At 40.3% G+C, this 22,226-nt stretch overlaps 1 protein-coding gene across 1 annotated transcript; it reads left to right on the top strand.

Moving 5' to 3' along the window:
• Positions 1 to 2,936: 2,936 nt before the first annotated feature.
• On the top strand, positions 2,937 to 20,291 carry LOC310643806 (interleukin-20 receptor subunit alpha-like; the record flags this gene model as incomplete). The annotated part of the gene is made up of 7 exons (XM_083368386.1): positions 2,937 to 3,015; positions 6,421 to 6,550; positions 7,559 to 7,737; positions 10,249 to 10,424; positions 12,680 to 12,821; positions 15,433 to 15,575; positions 19,233 to 20,291. The coding sequence occupies 7 exons, from the start codon at positions 2,937 to 2,939 to the stop codon at positions 20,289 to 20,291; spliced, it is 1,908 nt and encodes a 635-aa protein (XP_083224512.1).
• Between the last annotated feature and the right edge of the window lie 1,935 nt (positions 20,292 to 22,226).

The raw sequence follows: 22,226 nt of genomic DNA, 5'->3' as shown, positions 1-22,226 counted from the left end.
ATCAGGAAAAGGAAATTCTTTTAATTAATTAAGAGTGTTATAAATTCATAGGCACCTTCAGTTAGAGTAGTAAAACAAAGCCACTATTTCTGACACATAATCATAAGAAAGCTGGATAGCTAAAGTGAAATAACAATCTTAAACACCATTCTATTTTTGAGATGGAGTTTCTGTTTATTTTCCTAATATGACTGTTTAGCACAGTCTGGTAATAGTACACTTTTTTAAAAAGGATAATTTTCAATTGTGTTCAGATGTTTCAAAGACCTTTGATTTATGGGAAGGAACCAGAATCTCTTATATCAGGTACACACATATAAGTTGAATTAACATATACATAAAATAGATAGAAGAAATAAAATGCAGTTTTAATCATAAGCAGGGCTTTTTTTCTCATAGAACGCCCAGAACGGAGTTCCGGCACCTTTTTTGGATGGAACCTTGTAGGGTAGGCAAGGCGGGTTGTATGACATGTGTGAGTTCCGGCACCTTTTTCTTTTACAAAAAAGGCACTGATCGTGAGTCTTTTTTTCACTATATGGTAATCACATAGACAGCCTCTAAGGACAAAGGTAATTTTGTTTTTACCCTGATTGATATATTCTGTCCAATAGCTCTTATATTTCCCTTAACAAAGAATTCATATAAGTAATGACAGAGTGGTTTTCTGTATAAGCTTGCTCCAATTCATAATAATAGACAACCCCACATTATTATAGGAATTCAGTCTTGAATGGAAAATAGCATGAAAGCCTGAGTTTAGATCATTGTATTTTTTTTTTATTGAAACCCCCTTATAGTCTCAATCTATGATAGGCATGTCAAATTGCCAGCCCGCGGGCTGGACACGTCATCCCGAAACTGCGGCCATGGGGAAAAAGTCACAATACGTCATGCAACGTCACGTGACGTCGCCAGTTTGACATGAATATTTGTAAAAGAGGTTGACTCTGCACATCTTATTAAGCTATCACTTGGCTTGTTTGGCTTCAGCTTAGAATGTCATGTGAATCTGACTTTACCACTGATACATCAATCTTTACATCTTAGCATGAACCAATTGTCATTTAGTCCATAAACCATGATTTAGTCCACTATGTAACCTCAGAATCAGTTTCACTTTTCAAAAGTCCATTAAGTGTGAGGAGGTTCTGAAGATGAATTAAATCAGCAGTGCCAACTTTGAAATGATCAACTGGAACATCCATGCCAGAATAAATGCACAAGATTTTATCTGCAAAGACACTTGCAGATCAGTCACATAGGATTGCCAAGTGTTCTAATAAAATAATCCCATTTTTATTTGCCAGATTGCTAGACTTTTGCCTCCCAAAATGCCATGACGATTTACAAGCTTTGGCTTATGTTTTAGTGCAATGGGTGAATCCAGCCTCAGAATATGAATAACAAAGCTCTATACTCATTTTTCACTGATAGACCAGTTGCCCTGTGCCAACACATTGGCAGGTGATAATAAGCAACTGACACACCCCAAAGGATGAGAACCATCAAAGTGATGCCTCAACTTGTACAAAATGAGTTACAGCAAGAAGCTAATGTTGCTGGCCTTGCAACTATTGATGTCACATGATTAGCAGCATAATCCTATATATGCCCAGTAAAAAATAAGGAGCCCTTTCTATAGAATTGCTGCAATTCCATATACAATTTCCTGGAAAAGAACCGAACTCAGTGAGGTTTTGTGATTCTATATAATCTTATGTAGAGTTGCATTATAAAGAAATGTAGGACATCTTATGGATCATTTTCATCGTTGAACAAATCAGTTACATATTCATAAAATGCATAATTATTTATTTTTAGAAGTTGGTGTTGCAGCAGGCAACAATATTAAGAGTATCCTCTTCTCATTAAAATTCGTGGAAGAGAGAGATGCCTTGGTTCTAAAGCTGTGCTGGCCAGCCCCAAGGTTTTGACATTTTTTTTAAAGTAAATAACAAGTTCTGCTCCATAAATTGTGAATGCCTTTTCAATTAGCTAACATGTTTTTCTTCAATTAATGCAAATGGTTAATCAAGTAAAATATTGTAGGATACACCACTTCTTAAGACCATGTAATAGGAAACAGAAATTGACATAGTCCTTCTGACAGAAATGCTGACATTTAGCAGTACTGTACCTTGTCACTAAAATTACAGACTTCCAAAGGATTTTGCACCAGTGCCAAGAACTGTGGCTTTGTGCATTCTCTCCCACAAAGATGAGGACAAAAAAAAACATTTGAAAAAGGTATCTCTGTGGTTTCTGTAAAGCTGTAGCACTTCACAGCTTCCCAATGCCCCCCCCCAGCAATTTAGAAATAAACAGATTTCATAACACTCTGGTAAATAAGACTTAACTAAAGTCAATCAATCAATAAAGACAACTTTCTGGAAGAAATTTCTAAGCAAAAAGTGTGTTTGTGTGGGAGGAAGATGAAACAAGAGCTTGGTTTTTGACGAGATTTTCCAGCATCTTAGCCCTGTAATTAGACTTCCTGCCCCCCCCTCACCTCCCCCCAATATTTAAACCCCAGCCAGGCCCTACATGAGGCTAATATTCCGGCGGAGGGCGTTTTAACCCCAATCTACCCAGATCCCACTTCGCCGCTATTCCGCTTAAACAGGCGTGGCTTCTGACTGTTCGGATTCGGGAACCAGGAGCTTAGAGCGCAACTTGCAAGCAACTAGCCCGAGCCCTGGAAAGCAGGCGGGGCGCGAAGGGTACGGCAGGGTCGCTGCGCGTCGCTCCCTCTCAGGGGAACGAGCCAAAAGCGGCCAGGCAGGAGTCGCTAAGCGTGTCAGCCCTGGGAAGACCGGAAGTTCTCTCCTTGGCTTGTTGGGGTCGCCGCTGCGGTCGCCCTCTGCGTCCGACCGAATTGAGGAGAAAGTGACGGAGAAGAGCATCATGCAACGGACAGGCGCTGTCCTTTCTCAATGAGTGACCGCGCGGCGTCAGCTCTCTGGCTCCTCCTGCTCCGGCTGATCTTCCCCGCGCCTCCTTCAGAGGTGGCAGGTAGGTGACGCGGGAACGCTGGGGGTCGTCCGGGGCAGCTTCCTCGCAGTTTTGGGCTTAACCCGATACGTTGAGCCGCTTCTGCTCCTGGCACGTTTTGCTAAGAGCGACGGATGTGTTGATAGATGAAGATTAAAAAAAAAAAGCGGCCAGCAGCAATAATGGGAGGGTAGCGAAAGATTCGTTAGGTCTTGGAAAGGGCATTAAATTTATTATTTGCAAATATCAGGAAAGGGATGCCTCGGAATACTTGAAGAGTGGACGAATCCCGGGGGGGGGGGGAGAGAATCCAAGCTCACTTTTTAAAGTGGCACTGTTTATGCAAACAGCGTGCAAGACTTAAGTAGGCTTAGGGGAAACGTGCAAAGTTTTTAACAGGTAGCTGAACCCGATCAGACAGGTCTTTGGCTTAGAAAGGGCTGGGCTGTTTTCCCATGTGAGCTTTCAAATTGTCTTTTTATGCTTCAAGGTTTCTTGTGTTGTTGGACAGCTCACTCTTTGGGGGAAAGAAGAGCCCTACTGTTGCTTTGAAGTTATTTCTAAGGATGGGTGCCTCCTCCGCCCTGCAGTTTTCATAGATCTAAGTACCAGCTAATGCAGGGGATGGTTATAAATACTATCTTGATTTTCTTGGAGAAAAAGGGGCATACCAATCAATGCAATTAGGTTAAAAATGCTTTTTTAAAAGAATTATAAAGATAGTTCCATATTACGATGGACCTACATAAACAATAACATTGGCAGTACATAGCAATAGCATGGTTAAAATAAGCTGCATAGAATTCTGCATTATGTACTGAGTTCTCACAGACATTTAATCCACGTTACAATGAGCCTGATGGCATAACTTTAATTTTGGTTAAATTTAATCACTAACCTCAATTATGAATCCAGATGGTTTGGTTATTTTATGGTTTACTGTGTTATGCAAATTCAAAATATGGTTAATTCTATAACCAGATTAACACAACTATTGTTTGCATGCATACAGTACAAATAAACACAAATTTGAAATAGAACTTGTCTTTTATTTCTACTAAGCTTATTTATCTTAAAAAGCTTTATAAGAAGAAATGTGCAAAAATATGGAAAACTTATTTAAAACAATAAAAGAAAACGATAAAAAACTTAACAAAAAAAGGTTAAACCACCTGTAGATATTATATATCCTAAAATATCAAAACATACTTAAACCTATCTAAATTAAAGAAAATAAATTAAGATAGTTTAAGGTTACAAAATATTTCAAAATCTATGCCAGAAGAGAATGTATCATGTGATTTTTATTAGTATAGTAGATAGAATTGCCCTTTCAAAGACAGATAAATTACACATCTCTTGAATCTGCTCCTTAATATCAGGAATAATGCTACCTTTCCATTTTCTCAAAATAATTCTCTTAGCAATACCGCAGACCGGTTATAATCATAACTCCCCCAAAACAATAAGGACCCAAAGTTTTGGAACATAATATAACATTGACATCTTTAGTATTTAAAAAAATCTCCATAAATGTACTTAAGTAATTAAGGTGTTATTTCCAAATATTGTCAGTAATTCACAAGACCAATTCATCGTTACTTATAACTTTCAAACTCAAGTACAGGTAGTCTTCACTTGCCATTGCTAAGTGACACAGTTATTAAAATGATTTATCATGTGACCATGCTCAATTTATTATATTAGTCCCAGCTGCAGTTGTGAAATGAATCAGTTATGGTTATTAAGCCTGACATCACATGACTACAACTGCTGACTTCCAGCCAGCTTCCCCATTGACTTTGCTTGTTGGAAGCTCATTATGAAAGTCATGAATGGCAATCATGTAACCACGGGATGCTGTCACAATCATAAATGCATGCCAATTGCCAAGCACCCAGCTGCAATCATGTGACTGGATAGGTCTTAAACCTCGTCTTTTGGCACCATTGTAACATTGGATGATTGCTGGAGGAGCAACCAATAACCAAGGACCACAGGTGGTCCTTAGTAAATAACTTTAATTGGAACTCTCAATGCCACTGCTAAGTGAAGCAGTCACTAAATGGAAAATCATGTGACCATGGCAGTGTTTTCCAACCAGAAGAAAAAAGACTACTCAGTTTTATACTTTTCATGTGTTTGGTTGCTTCCTAATCACTCCCCTACCCTTTGCAATGTTCAAGTGCCTGCTCATTGTTTTGTATACATTGAAAGCAATGTGATTGCACTGCAGCCCAGTGCTGGGAGCCGTGGCTGTGCTTACTCTCATGTTACTGAAGGATGCTGCAAAGGTCTTAAATTAGCCATAAAGTTATTTTTTTTCAGTCTGTAATAACTTCAAACGATGACTGAACAAGGGGGTGGTGAGTGAGGACCATCTGTATCTGTAGAGTTCTTCTATAACAGGGGTGTCAAACTCAATTTCATTGAGAGCCACATCAGCATTGTGGTTGCCCTCGGGGGGCCGGGTGGGTATGGCCTGGGTGGGCGTGGCCTACTGGGTGGGCACAGCTGGATTGCGTATGGCCTACTTGGGTGGGCATGGCCAGCTCTACATCATTGGCATCAAGGGTGCCTATGGGGGCCTGGGCAGGAGTGGGACAGATCTGAGGGTCTCTGGCAGAAGGAGGGTCTCTGGCCCAGGGCCAAGGCAGCGGGGACCGTTCCTTCACTGTTTCCAGGATGGCTTCAGGGGCCACATGAAACCACTTTGCGGGCCGGATCTGGCCCCCAGGCCTTGTGTTTGACATGTCTGTTCTATAAAGTTAAATATTCAATGAGCCTCACCATCAAAATCCAATCTGCAACCAAACAGGCCCATACAGGCCTATCTCTTTGCTGTCCCAGAAACAAAACACTACACAGTATATCAACCCCAGAAATTGCCAGGAGCATAGTGGAAATAAATATGAACTTCCCCAAAAACGCCACAAAACTTGCTGCTCTATTAAATTTTCACCAATATATATTATAGATATAATCAGTAAAATATAAGCGCAATGATCATTTTTAACTTCAGTCTATGGAAATTGTATCCCTATGGTTAAACAAACTATCCACAATAGCATTAAAAATGGGAATATATATTATTTTTATGTTATTTATTTGTATTCCGCCTTTTTATTTTTACAAATAATTCAACACACTTTCCTCCTATTTTCCCTAGAACAGCAACCTTAACTACTAGACCAAACTAGCTCTCTATTAAGCCTACAAGATTGCTTTTTGAATGTGAAGCTACTATATGGCAGCAAAGAACATCCTCTATTTTTCAATGCCTAAGAAGTGAGACGGAACATTTTTCCTGAAAGAACTTCTGGCCCACCTAAGAGTTTCATTCTGTCAAAGCTCCTCCCAATTTTTTTTAATGTGTGGATCATAATCTAATTGTTCATTTGTGTCATTTGTTTTCTTTCCCAATAGCATCACATTGTCTTTTGCCCAGCCCACGGAATGTCCATTTTATCTCCAGAAACTTGAAGAACATCCTGCGTTGGTTGCCACCAGAAGGAATAGCAGAGAACAAATTAAATTATAAAGTGAAGTATTTGATGTATGTTGGCTACTGAATTTTACACTGTGTACATTGTAAAGGTCAGCTATTTCCTTGTGCAAATGCTTCATTCTGCTTGTTTTTGTTATAACTATAAGAGGCTGAAGATTATAAATGAGAGAGGCAGTCCTAAGGTTAATTTTCATATTTCTACATCAGAGCTTTATTCAGTCTTCCACTGAGAAATATCTCTTCTGCAATTGGCTGCCTGGGAGAGTATTAAGAGGAGAAAGCACATAGCATACTGTAGAGTTAATGGTATTTTGACTCACTCCTATTAACTGCTTGCTGAAGCTCTCAGTAGAGTATGCTGAAGAATGCAGCATTAGACATGAAAAAGCCACCCACTTCTCAATGATAATACTGGATTTTTGAAACAGTTCAGAGCCCTTGAAAAATTTGTCCTTAAATCTTATTTTTGCTATTTCATCAAAACATCATTCCTTACTAAAAACTTAAGAAATGAATTATTTATTTAAAATTTAGCTGGAAAAGGGTTTGCTATGTTACATAACTTTTATTTTTTTATGTATGAGAACATCATAGAATATTAACATTCTGCCACAGTTCAGGTTGGATTCTAAAAGTGCACTTTGCAACAGGTGTATCGTGAATGTAGCAGCTATAGCAACTCTTTCAAGCAGCCCTGACTTTTCCCAGGATTGTGTAGCAGTTCTACAGTCAGCCAGAGATCCCAGGGAAAGATACAGCTGCTTTAAAGAGTTGCAGACACAGCCCACCCAAAACTTACCAGCAGGTAATTCCAGAAGCAGAAATTGCTGTGCTCTTTTTGACACAGCTATACCCTCACCATTCCCCAATGCACTTTTTTGGAAGAGATTCCCAAGTCCAGTTTCTTAAATCCTAAAATAGGCATTTAATATTTAAACAACAAAGAAATCTTTCAAAACTCTCCCTTTCCCTCCTTCTCAGAGTTCAACCCCAATTAAGGATTAATTGTAAAAATGCTAATTTTGACTAATTTTTCTTTTCCCTTTTGATATTCAGATATGGCACAGATAAGTGGATTAAGTATCCAGAATGTAAGAATATCAATCAAACCTGGTGTGACCTCTCACAGGGAACCTACAACCACAAAGAGCAATATCATGCCAGAGTGAAAGTCTCTCTAAAGGGAAATTGTTCTGTCTGGGCAGAATCACCAAGGTTCAATCCATTTACAGAGAGTAAGGACAACTAATATATGCTCATAACAATGTTGTGAGATGCTGAAGGGCAGCAACTAGTATTAGATATTTGCTGATTTTCACCTTTGTCCCTTACCACTGATTTCATGCAACAGACACATGTTGGCAGTGGTGGGATTCAAATACCTGAACAACCGGTTCTCTTATTGGATGCAGGCCTGGGCCTCTGAGGCCTAGAACAGACTTCTAGAAGTAGCTTCCACGCACTTTCAGTGGGCTGTTCTAGGCCTGGGAGGCCTCCCCGGCCTAGAACGGACTTCTGGAAGCAGTGTTCATTCAGCCGGTTGTCCGAACTCAGCAAAATTTAGCTACTGGTTCTGCCGAACCAGTGCGAACCGGCTGAATCCCACCGCCGCATGTTGGAATATGCAAAATGTATGATTGACGAAAAAAGAACTGGTCCAAACACAGCCTGAGGATTGTTCTATAGAAATAAATGCAAATAGAAGGTGACTAGGAACAAAGACTGAAAATGGTGTAATTAAGGTTCAGCCCAGGCTTTTACTATATAATAACATTCATGTGCATGGCAGTTCAATTGCATTTTTTGAAATATAAAATAAATATTCCATTAATTGCTGAACGATCAAGAAAACTCCCATTGCTGCAGAAGAAAGCTTCCCTCAAAAAGTAAACAGCAGCTTCAGAGAGGAGTTTGGGGGAGTTTTTTTGTTTTATTTTCATAATAATACCTAAGGGGAAACCATGGAAGAATAGTTAAAGTACTTGTCCCTGACTGCATAGTTCTAAGGCTGTTGTGTAAAATGTTGTGTAACATATTTTTTTATTTTTCTGGGTAGAGGGTATTAATTTGAGTCTGCTGCAACTGGCACTCATTAATATTCTGGTTTTGGTCTGTTTCTCCAAACTTGTTGAAGTTGAAAAAGGAAGTTTTATGGGAAACACACAGATACACACTTCCATTTCCCCTCCAAAAAAGTCACTGTATTAATCAAAACAAGACAGCTTCTAAAGATATTTATTGCAATATGTAGATTCAGTGAGAAGCCTGGACTAGTCTAGTAGCTTTATTTTTTCTCTCTCTCTTATTAAAAAAATTCTCACACTTCATCTGGAACTGCTTTTGAATCACCTCTAAATTTCAAAGCCAGGTTGGCCGTATGGTATACATTCAATGGCAATTGATTATGAAAACCAATATAAATGCCTTTTGACTAATGGAGAAACTTTCTCAGGTTTTTTTTAGATCCTGCTCAATATACTGAATTTTTTCTAAATAAATTCAAATTAATGATACAATTGAAGGGAAGATATTAAAACTTTTCTTATATAAGGCAGCCTATCCAACCTGGTCCTCTGTAATTGTATTGGAACCTAAGTTTCCTCATGACTAGCCACAATGGTCTGTGCTGATTTGAAATGATGATCAAAGTAGTGAAACAATCTGGAGAGGTACCAGTTGGAATTTGTTGTTGTTGTTAGCTGCGAAGTCGTGTCCGACCCATCGCGACCCTATGGACAACGTTCCTCCAGGCCTTCCTTTCCTCTTATCATGTTCTGGACTCCATTTAAGCTCACACCTACTGCTTCAGTGACTCCATCCAGCCACCTCATTCTCTGTCGTCCCCTTCTTCTCTTGCCCTCAATCTTTCCCAGCATTAGGCTCTTCTCCAGTATGTCCTTCCTTCTCATTAGGTGGCCAAAGTATTTGAGTTTTAGCTTCAGGATCTGGCCTTCTAAAGAGCAGTCAGGGTTGATCTCCTCTAGGACTGACCGGTTTGATTGCCTTGCAGTCCAAGGGACTCGCAGGAGTCTTCTCCAGCACCATAGTTCAAAGGCCTCAATTCTTTGGCGCTCAGCCTTTCTTATGGTCCAGCTTTCACTGCCATACATTGCAACTGGGAAGACCATAGCCTTGACTATACGCACTTTTGTTGACAGGGTGATGTCTCTGCTTTTTAGTGTGCTGTCTAGATTTGCCATGGCTTTCCTCCCGAGGAGCAAGCGTCTTTTAATTTCTTGGCTGCAGTCCCCATCTGCAGTGATCTTGGAGCCCAGGAAAATAAAATCTGTCACTACCTCCATTTCTTCCCCATCTATTTGCCAGGAATTGAGAGTGCTGGATGCCATGATCTTGGTTTTCTTAATGTTAAGTTTCAACCCAAGTTTTGTACTCACCAGTTGGAATAGGCAAGCCTAAACCTGTGTTACTGAAAAGTTCAAGGTAAAAATAAACCAGATAGACCAACAAGGAAATTCTGTCTCAGTTAGGTTTTGATTGTGTTCTTACTGAGGGGTACTTGGTGCTCTCTGAGCTTTCTTGTTTTCTTGCAAACATTTCATTATGCAAAAGTAGTAATACCATCCCTAGCACTGATGATGTTACTTAAGTTTCGGTAATGAAATGACTGCAAGAAAACAAGCAAGCTCAGAGAGCATCAAGGACCCCTCATTTCAACCCTGAGCTACAAATATTCCCCTTTATTGTGTTCTTATTCTTTTAAATAATTGTATTTGTTTGCTTTTCAGCAACTATCGATCCACCTGCATTTGCCCTCTCATCCACCGAGAATTCTATTTCAGTCACTGTTGTTCCCCCCCAGAAGTGGAAGAGAAATCCCAGAGAGGAACCTGTATATTTGCAGGAAATATACTCGGGCCTACAATATAACGTGTCAGTATTCAACAAGAACATAAATAAAAGAGTAAGTCTGAATATGGAAATGGAAACTATTGCTTGGCAATTTAAATGGATTGTGCGACTGGCTAAATAGATGTGGTATTCTCCTGGCTTGTGAAGATGTAGATCAGTGTAGCTCAACCCGGGTGACTTTTAAGATGAGCAGATGCCAACTCCACTCAGACGAAAGGTACAGAGATTGAGAAACGCTGATGTAGACAGACAAAGATAAAATCCAAGGCTGTTTTCAGACAACGACTGTAGATGCAGTGAGAATGTAACTGTGCCTGATGTCTGAGTTTGTAGATGTTCCCAGTTTAATCTTTCTCTTTTTATATGCACATCCATAGTAGGAAACCTGCAGTCTAGAACAGAAGATTATATGTGAGGAGGAGATTGCCCCGTGTTGGAGGGCATTCTTGTTTTCAAAATATGTTTTCTTTCCCAAGCTCCCCGTCCTCCACCCCCCCAGTTTGAGGAGTTGCCAATGTATATGAATTCCTGGAAAAGAAAAATGCACCTGGAACTCCAGGGCAGTTTGCCAGGTCAAATCAATGCTTATCCTCCATCTAATTACCTTAAATATGGCAAGTGCGGACTGAAAAAAAAAACCAATTCAGGAAACAGAGCCAGAAGTAGAAATGAGAAGCAAAACTATGAAGCAACTACAGAGCAGGGCAAAGCCCCAAAGAGAAGCAATCTAAATATAATCTGGAACCACGGCTCTTCCTATGGCATTGCTGTCCATCTGCCTTGCTGACTAGCACCTTAAGTAAGCCCCCCTCTCAAAAACAAAAAAAAAAGCTGGCTTAGAATAGATAGCTGAAATAGATGAAAATCTACTTCTCACCAAGAGTTCTTGAGGCTTTAGAATCCTTGCTGGAAATTGAGCTGATACTTTTTGCCCTTCTACTCAAGTCCTTTAGATTTCCTGCTTGAAATAGCCTTGGTGGAGCAGTGGGCTAATGCCTCCTTAAGTAACACCAGCTGCCTGCAATTAGTGCAGGTTCGAGTCCCACCAGGCTCAAGGTTGACTCAGCCTTCCATCCTTCCGAGGTAGGTAAAATGAGGACCCAGATTGTTGGGGGCAATTAAGCTGACTTTGTAATAATGCCGCTTGGGGGTGTGTGTGTGTGAAAGCCCTAACAAGCAGGCATATACATAGAATGAAGGCTACTGCTAAGCTTGTAAGCCTCCCTGAGTCTTTGGAGAAGGGCGGGATATAAATGGAATTAAAATAAAATAAATAAAAATAAAATAGTTTTCCCTACCCAGTTTCTTCAATTTTCTTTGCCTGCCTCTCTCTCAAGCATTGTGTGTGAGAGAGAGAGGAAGTCCACAAGTCATAAAAGGGCCAAGTTTGAAGACCCCTGCTATAATATTTCACTACAGTTCACTGTTGGAGAGGAAGGCTGAAAATCTAATTTGTTTGCCTCCCCAGTACAGTATTTGCTTCCATTTCTACCTTTATTTTTGTGGATAAAAATAATTCCTAAATATGACATCATTGGAAATTGAACATTTTGCCACCAATTTCAGCAGCATCACTGAGAGTTTAGGGAGGATACAGATGGTGAGTTGCCCAATTCTATGCTATATGAACACAGCCAGACCACAAGAGGGCACTATGAACATTTTAAAGTGCCCTCAACCTGATTTATATGTGACCAACTATATCCCACAAGAGTTGTATTGCAACTGTTCCCATAACGCTGGGGGGGGGGGTTGTTAATCCCAAATGTGCCCCCAGAAGATTGGGAACTGTTAACCAGTCAATGACTTGTTTGCAACTTTTGTTTCTGGGTGCCATATCTGACACAGTTTGCGCATTCATAACAGGTTGTAAAAATAACAGTCTTTCACTTTTATAGCCATATCACAACATAGCATAAGTGCTGCCGTATCAAATCAGAAGTTACGTACTTATCATGTTAGAATTTCAAGCATCTGTTGCCTGGACAAAGCTCTAGTTCAAAATATTGTTGACGACAAAAGACTCCTTTTCAAAGCAGAGCAAACTTTCATTTCTCCACGTACAGTATAGTGTGAAAATGTCATATGTGACATCTTATTGCATGATTGCAATATTTATTGTTATGCAGTGCTTTTAGCTAGGCTTTTCAAACCCCAATATATGGCATGTTTTCTGCTTTTATGTGAGGCTATAGAGTAGTTTTCAGAAAGGGCTTTTCATCTGTTTTTTTTTTCAGTAAGTGACGTCTCAATATAGTTAACTTTTTAAAATATAAAAAGATTTTCCTTCCTCCTTCCTTTCTACAGTGGATGTTTTGCATTCAAAACAACAGATTGGAGGTGCAACAGTTACAGCCAAATACAATATACTGTGTCACAGTACAAGTATATATTACTCCACTTCTGTTTAGTGAATTATCTGAAGAACACTGCATCGCTACCCTGAAAGGTAAGCAAAGGAGTATAAAATACACCACACTTCTGTGTGTCATCAATACTATGAAAGGACGAAAGTTGTTGAGGAAGAATTCCACATAGGTTCTAGTTCTCTTGAAAATTCTTAAGAAGAATCTTTTGGCTTTATAATACATGTAACATTTCCTGTGTTACATCTGCCACAAATGGAAACCTTCTCATTCTTCAATTTCTATAACATCATAATTGGGTGGGGTTTTTTTGAAAGAGCGACCAAGGTCTATCATAGCTGACCTTAGGTTTCCATTCATGTCTCATGATAGATAGAAAAGGCAACCTTCATATTACAATACGGCCTCTGCTAGTTACTTTTACAAAAATAGACCTGTTTTTACCACTCATTTCCAGCTCTGCAATACTAAGTAGTTGCCTTTTTGCTTTGATGAGAGTCTGAAGAGCATAATTTTAAACCTTTTATTAGAAACAAGCAAGTCAGCCCTTTTTAGTCATTATTAATTGCCTATGTATTCCTAATAAATGCAGATAAATTGGGCAAAGAAAGAAACTGCTGGCAGAGAAATCAATAACTTACTCTGGATGAACAGCCTAAATATAGAATTTAAAAGAACATAACCCAGCTGTTACACAAGCAAGAAGTTATAAAAGGGACCTTATTTTAAATGCTTGCTAACATGCAGTGCATTTTGAAAAATAATATATTTCATAAATATGCTGGCTTCCATGTGGGCATATGTTGAAGACAGGCCTGTCAAAATTCTCTACAGAAGCTAAAGGGCACTTTTCAGTTCTGAATAACCCTCTAATCCAGGGGTGTCAAACTCAATTTCAGTGCAAAGGGTTCATAATTTGTCCCAATTTAATAATTGCTGGAGGCTTTAAAAATGAAAAAGTAAATCAATGGATTAAAACACGATTGTCTTGGCCACTTATGAGTGGATTGCCTATAGATGAAGACTTTATACTGACAAGTATAATGAAATCTGGGACTCATTTATACAGTATACAGCAGGGGTGTCAAACTCAATTTCATTGAGGGCCGCATCAGCATTGCAGTTGCCCTCAAGGGGCCGGGTGGGTATGGCCAGGGTGGGCGTGGCCTACTGGGTGGGCGTGGCTAGAGTGCGTATGGCCTACTGGGTGGGCGTGGCCAGCTCTACATCGTTCTTATCAAGGGTGCCTCTGGGGGCCTGGGCAGGAGTGGGACAGATCTGAGGGTCTCTGGCAGAAAGAGGGTCTCTGGGCCAGGGCCAAGGCGGTGGGGGCCTTTCCCTCACTGTTTCCAGGATGGCTTCGCGGGCCGCATGAAACCACTTTGCGGGCTGGATCTGGCCCCCGGGCCTTGTGTTTGACATGTCTGCTCTAATCTGATCAGATTTTTTACTAGAAATTAGAAAGATTTTAAAATATGTTAAACTTCCAAATAGATATTATATCTTAAGCATATTTTCTATTCAATATACAAGTAGACCTTGACTTATGACAGTTGGGACCAGAATTCCTATGGCTAAGCAAGGCAATTGTTACGTCAGTTGCATCTGATTTTACAACCCTTGTTTTGACGTAGTTCTTAAGCACATAACTGCAGTTGTTAAGTGAAGCGAGGTCTGTGGAAGAAGCCAGGTTCTCTTAACAAGCACATGATTCATGTGGTTGTCAAAGAGAATCTGGCTTCATCCACTGACTTTGCTTGTCAGAAGCTAGCTGGGGAGATTACAAATGGCAGTCGGGTGCCTTGGGATGCTGCAAGCGTCATAAATATATGCCAGCTGCCAAATGCCCAAATTTTGATCATGAGACCTTGGGGATACTATGATGGTTGTAAGTGTGAGGACTGCTTTTTTCAGTGCCATTGTAACTTCAAACAATCACAAAATGAATGGCTTGTAAGATGAAGAGCACCTGCAGAATGCATGTTCCCCCCCCCTTTCAAATGGGAAAGACAGCTCTCTACATGGGGCTGCCCTTGAGGACCACTCGGAGGCTTCAGCTGGTGCAGAATGCAGCCGCGCGAGTAGTGTTGGGGGTCTCCCGATACTCCCATGTTACACCTCTGCTCCGCGAGCTGCATTGGCTGCCGGTTGCCCTCCGGGTGAGATTCAAGGTGCTGGTAATGACCTTTAAAGCCCTACATGGCATGGGTTCGGATTACCTACGGCAGCACCTGCTGCCAGCGTCAACTTCCCTCCGCCCAGTGCGCTCCCACAGAGAGGGCCTCCTCAAGGTGCCTCCGATCAGAGAATGTCGATTGGTGGCCCCCAGGGGGAGGGTGTTCTCTGTGGGTGCGCCAGACCTATGGAACCGCTTGCCGGTTGAGCTCCAGACAGCCCCCGACCTTCGCTCCTTCCGACGCGATCTAAAAACTTATTTATTTGAACAATCCGGCCTGGTCTGATGGGGTTGGGGTTTGGATTTGGTTTTAACATTTTTTAATCATTGTTTTATATTGGGCATAATTATTTAATTCTTTTTAACTTTTGTATGTATATTTTGATATTTATTGCCCTGAGTCCTTCGGGAGAAGGGCGGTATAAAAATTTAATAAATATATAATATAAATATAAATATAATGCTTTTGCCTGTTGGCCCTTTGAAAAATGGAAAACATCTAACCTATATTTTTTCAGCAGATCCAGTTTTCAAGCAAACTGCCACAGTCATATTTGGGTATACTTTACCAGGCCTTTTATTAGTCCTGATTATTTTGGTGTCAAGCTGTTGTCTATATAGGTACACTCATCTTGTGAAGCAAACGTATCCCAAGAATTTGGTAAGGCTTCTTTGTCATCTTTGAAATATACGATGCCGTAATTTTTTAAGGCAATGTGCAGTGAAACCTAGTTTATACAAGTACAAATGTCGTATCTGAAAAAAGCTCTTTAGCTGAAACAATGGTGGACATTAAATACAGATAGCTACTCCCGGGAATTGTGGATGCTGCAATTTCTGTCATGCATTAATAGAAATGGAGAACAGGAAGAATTAGCACCTGTGGTGGAATGAATTTTGCATTTTATTTATCCTCAGGTCAGTTTACATAAGATAGTTCACTTGAAGAATCTGATAGGTACTGTAGAAGCAAACCATATCAAGGAGCAGTTGCCCAAATTTGCTTTTCTTAAAATAGCAATTGCCGGGTAGAGACAATATTTTTGGAAAGATATCTTTTTCACCTATGCAACTATTTGGAAGGGCTTTACATAACTATGGAGGATTTCTACAAATGACTTACAGCAGGGGTCCCCAACCTCTCGTCCATGGACTGGCACCGGGCCGCAGCATACCATCAACCGGTTGGTACAAACAAGTGAAGCCTCATCCATTGGATGCAGGCAGCACACGAAACCACGCTCTTTCTGTTCTGCGGAAAAACCTTTCTCCATGGAACCTTGGTGCCCAAAAGGTTGGGGACCTCTGACTTACAGAGTCTTTTAGCGTCACTCAGACAGCATTGTGGCAAATCAGTAATAAGCTTTACCCACAGTGATGGCGAAAGACATTGGAAGATGTCCCAAAGGTGCTTTTCCAAAAGGCAACTGGATTTTCTTGGTTTTTTTCATTGAAAACGTTTTGCTTCTTATCGAAGAAGCTTTTTCAGTTCTAACTAACTGATGGGGAATGGAAGGTGTTATATTCTTTGCAGTCATCTGGTCATTACTACTCTGAGGCCACTTGGGAGTTTATCTGCATCCTCAGAGTCTCTTGAAGCAGACACTATCTCCTTCTGTATATGCCACCATCTATCTCCTGTTTACAGCACAGTCCTTTCTGAAGTCCCAAGAGGGTCCCCTATCCATTTTCACTCTGATTCAAGTGATTCTGAGAATACAGATAACGCCCCCCCCCCAAAAAAAATGTGGCCTCAATGACTCTCAGAGCACTAACAACTAGATTAGGGGTAGGCAACCTCGGCTCTTTTATGACTCATGGACTTCAACTCCCAGATTTCCTGAGTCAGCATAACTGACTCAGGAATTCTGGGAGTTGAAGTCCATGAGTCATAATAGAGCTGAGGTTGCCTACCCCTGCACTAGATGACTGCAAATAATCCTGCAAAGGACCAATATCTGAGCTCATTAAGGAGAATCCAAAATTGCCAAGCAAGATTTGGCAAGACGGAACTGTGCTGTATTTAGGAAGATGGAAGTGTTGTTGTTAGTTGCGAAGTCGTATCCGACCCATCGCGACCCTATGGACAACGTTCCTTCAGGCCTTCCTGTCCTCTACCATCTTCTGGAGGCCATTTAAGCTCATGCCTACTGCTTCAGTGACTCCATCCAGCCACCTCATTCTTTGTCGTCCCCTTCTTCTCTTGCCCTCAATCTTCCCCAGCATTAGGCTCTTCTCCAGTGAGTCCTTCCTTCTCATTAGGTGGCCAAAGTAATTGAGTTTTAGCTTCAGGATCTAGCCTTCTAAAGAGCAGTCAGGGTTGATCTCCTCTAGGACTGACCGGTTTGATCGCCTTGCAGTCCAAGGGACTCGCAGGAGTCTTCTCCAGCAGATGGAAGTGTAGATACCTTTCATTGGGGCATTTGATCTCAATGGATTACAAGCAGACAGATTGTGCTGCTCTTTAAAAGCATCCTCGCCAGTTGCCATGCCATCAAGAGACAGAGAATATCCTTGGAGCAAGACTTGATACCGTGTGCATTAAGCAACAGACATGGCTTAATACAGTATGGGAACCTTGCCTTGACTCCTTTGGAAGCCTACTCTTCAACAGTACAGTGCTTACTGTTGTGATTGGTTAATTTCTCCAGAATTTTAGAGAATGGAACTTGGCAGTGTTGGTGCTTGCAGTCTTTAATAGAAGTGGAAGAATGAACTGATATATATATATATATTAAAAGTCTTAGATTTTTTCCACTGAGTTTTAGATTCAGTATTTGATGTTTCACAAATATTTAAAAATACATCAATCATGCATATACTTTGGATAACTGTATTTTAAATTTATTTTTTGTACATTTAGTTGGCTTGCTAACTGTCCACCAGCTGAAGCATAAACAGATTTTCAGTCCAAGTGTCTTCAAACATATTTCAATACTTGTGTTCATTCGTTGCACTAAGACAAGGCTTTTCAACCAGTGGTACGGGTACCACCTGTGGTACATTGGCACATGGCAGGTGGTACACGACCATCCTAGAAAAGTGGTAATGGGGGAGGGGAATGAGCTGAACCAGTGGCAGCACTGCCCAAGTCTGAGCGAGAGATGGATGGAGCTGCAGGGCTGTCAGGGCTCAGCGGAAGCGCCAGGATCAGCACCAGGCTCTAGCTGGAGCTCGGTGCTGATCCCAGCATGTCTGCTGAGTCCAGAAGAAGCGCCAATCAGCTGGAATGTTGCATCATCTCCAGGCTCTTGTGATTGACATTCAGATGCTTGGCAACTGATTCATATTTATGATGGTCACAGTGTCCCAGGGTCATGTGAAGTGACCAAAACATGCTGCAACCACCCAGCAGATGGGGGGAATAAAAACCAAACATCCCCTACCCCACCCCCGCTGCCAATCCTCAACAGAAATGCTCACAACAATGAAAACCTTGAACAGGAGGAAGAGCACCGCCGGGCGGGCAGGCAGGCAGGTGTCTAACTTGGCTGTGGCTTGGGGGGTGCTTTTTTCAGTGCCATTGTAACTTCTAACAGTTACTAAGTGAACTGTTGTAAGTCGAGGACTACCTGTATTTCATCACCTTTTTCCTTTTTTGGGGGGGGTCATTGTTTTTGCACCTTGCTAGGTGACTGGTGGTACTCGGATGTTGCCATATCCTAAAAGTGGGTGAAAAGGTTGAAAAGCCCTGCACTAAGACATATTTTGATTTTCCCATTTTTAACTTAACAACATTGGTTAATCATCTTTAAACCATGAACCATGATTAAAACTAGCCATGGCTCAGGGTAATGTATAAAGCCATCATGAGTAAGTAAGTCGTGAGTGAAACTATTTTCTTTTTAAACTACTCATAATGATACACACATGCATAGATTGTAGGCCCGTCTGAATAGCAATGATATGTTATTGTTAAAAAAATACAGCAGTAGATAAATGAATTCTTAAGCCCATGTCAAAGAAAGAAATGCAAGAAATATTACCTATAATAACTTGGTAGAAAGGAAAAATTATAGAAGAAATTAAAAAACTAATGAAGCAGAAATTACAGAAGAAAGAAGATAAGAGGTAAATGAGTGAGGAAATGGTAGCTGTAGATCATTTTTCCCCTAATTTTCAGAGGGAAAGGTGTGAAACTGTGGGTGCCAACATCTCTTTTAGCCACCAATCTTCCATTCCTTACTCAGCACTGTAGGCCTGATAGTTATCAAGGAAATGTTCACACAGTTATGTCACAAGCATATTCCAGCAGATTTAGTTGATATTTAACAGATAGGGCTATTTTCTTTCTAAAGTTTTACCTTTTTCGTTTCAGATCTTGAAATACAGTCAAAGCTGTGGAAGAGATAGTTTTGTTCCTTCTGAAAAAATAGTGGTTAACTTCATTACAGTTAATGTTCTAGAAGAACATAAATCCTTTACGGACAATGATCAACGGAGAACTGGCAATGGCTACATCAATGCTGAGACTGGTGTGGGACGCTGTGTAGAAAAGAAAGCTTCGAAAAAAGGCCTAGGAAACAATAATTTCTTAGAAAAGGACATTGTACTCAAAAATGAGCAAAACGGAAGCAAACTAAAACTGGCAGATCTGGAACCGCCCCAGGCTTCGGGACAGCCGCACAATGATGAGGTGGTGGTATATGAATTTGATGTGAGGTCTGAACAGATGACTCCGGTTCAAGAGAAACAACAAATGTTTAGCTGTATTTGTGAACCAGATTGTGCACTGCACAATTCACAAGCAGCTATGTCAGAGTTGCCCATCTATGGGACAAAGCAGGGCTATTCCCCCCAGTTTGACCCACAAGCTTCAGATACCTCTTTCCGGCAACAGGTAAAAAAAATCCTTGTGAATGAAAGGAATTCTGCTTCTTTACAATTATATGATGCTGAGGTCCCTCTGATCAATTTCATGGCTGATGAGCCCAACCAGGCTCACTTGTGTTCCGAGTGTGATGTTATAGCAGACATTTGTTTGGTGCCTGATCCAAATAAGACCTTTTTGGATGAAAAAGAAGCTGCGCTCAAAGAGCCACATGCTTTACTATCTCTGATAACTCAAAAGACAACTTCAAAACTTCACCAGAGTGGAACAAGGACCAGAGAGAACCAGGAAACAGGGATGGAAGAAGAGCAGAGCAAAACAGTTGATTGGAATCCCTGGACTGGGAGGATGTATTTGTCCTCCTTACCTGTTGTAACAAAAGAAGATAAAATTGACCCCCCAAAATGTGAGGAATCCCTGGAAGAAGCACTTCTATTCAGGCTTTATGAGAGCCACTGTTCTGAAGACTTATTAGGAAGATACGAGAATATGTATCTCCTCCAACTCAAAGAACATTGGGGACTACATATAGAAATGCAAACCTAATCTTTCTTTCATTTCATAATTTACTAACTCAGTCACATGACCATCAGCAAGATCATGGGTTCAGTGCTCAGTCAAAACATCTAAAATAATTTATTTTTTTAAGAAGACAGACTTGAGCTTTATTGGTTTGTTTTAATTAAGACTGCCCATACAGAGCATAAAAAAAGGATTGGTTTGAATGGTATGACAAGATGAACTGGCTATTGTAATGAAAACAGAAAAACCAAAAATATTAAGAGGGGATAATTCAGCATAGGAAACTAATAGTACCAGGGATTAATATAGGTAGCCCTTGACTTACAACTCTTTGTTTAATGACAGTTCAACGTTACGATGGTCTCAGAAAAAAAATGACTTACAATTCATCCTCAAAGTTACAATCATTGTGTTATCTCCATGGCCGCATGATCACTATTTGGGCACTTGGCAACTGGCTTGTATTTACAGTTGCAGTGACTTGCGGTCACAAGAATGAGATTTGTGACTTTCTCAGCCAGCTTCCGACAAGCAAAGTCAATTGGGTAGATTGGATTCACCTTAACAACCATATGATTTACTTAACGACCATGGTGATCTGTTTAACAACCTAATGGTTGTAAAATTGGGTCTGGTTACATGATGATTGCTTAACAACTGCATTGTTTAGACCAAAATTTCAGCCCCAATTGAGGTAATAAGTAAACAACTACCCATACATGTTTACTGGCCCTTAAGCTGTCAATGGGTCATAGTTAAGTTGGCCATATGATTTCACTATCTGAAGTGCCATGCTTCTGAATTCAAACGAGGATGGATCATGTCCTGCTCAATGGCTTCCCAGTAGGATTCAGTAGGCTGTTCTTATCTTGTGACAAAAGTTTTCTAAACTATATAAGTTGATGAACATCTTTGGAATGTTGAGAGAGCATTCTGAATGTACTGTTATGGTGGACTTGACCGATCATAAAACACCTATTTGCCAACAGTTGTCACTGCTCATTCCAAACTCCCCAAATGCTCACTACTTTGTCTCCTTAGCCCTTTCTTCTGGTCAGATGGACATACAACCAAATCAGATGGACTGCAGCTTCTGATCAGTTTTATATTCTAGGAATGCCTGTGAAATATTTGTGGGATCTGAAAGAAATAAAAAAAATGTGTGTGAGGATGGTGCTTGGCTTTGCTAGCATCCCATTTAATTTTTTTAATTAAAAATATTTTAAAAATCAATATGGCAGAGTGAGAAGTAACCAAGTATCCTGTGGCACTTGTAGGCACCATAGTGCAGATGTTATAACAGCAGTTCTGTGTATCTACCATCTTTTTCTTAAGAGAGAGAGATTTCTCTAAACACAATTTAGACTCCTAACAGAGAATTAGATTTCCACTTGGTATATCCCTTGGAAATATAAGTTTTATGCCACATCATAGGACCCATTATATGTAAATGAAAGAGTTAATTCTTTCACTGACTTATATATCTATCTTGTATTCTCATGCTGAGATGTTTTGGAAGTATTCTTTTCCTGGATAAATCAATGGATGCTTATACTACTAATATTAGTAGTCTTAATGACTGTCTGCTATTTTTAGAATAACAAATAATGATACGCACAGCAAACCAGTGTTGTCAAATAAGTGCAAACTTCTTGCAAATGTCACCTTTACATTCTTGCATCCTGACAACTGACAAAATACATAAGTCAAGATATTGTTGTCACATACAATATCATAATTGGCCTCCTACAGATGCTTATGATCACTGATAATATACTTTGAATGCCAGCTGCTCAGGAGAAATCATCCTTTTTTAATGTTTGTCAGATTCCTGAATACATCTTATGTAGAAAATGTAACCTTGGCTCCTTGATCTGATCCAACAAGGTGGTTGTAGCCTTTCAGCTTTCAGACAAAATCCTTAAACTCTGACTGGCCAGAATATGCAAAAGGACTCCT

Source organism: Vipera ursinii, assembly GCF_947247035.1.
Source record: "Vipera ursinii genome assembly, chromosome: 1".
NCBI lineage: Eukaryota > Metazoa > Chordata > Lepidosauria > Squamata > Viperidae > Vipera > Vipera ursinii.
The sequence above is the reverse complement of the archived record's forward strand: the minus strand, read 5'-3'. Positions and strand labels throughout refer to the sequence as shown.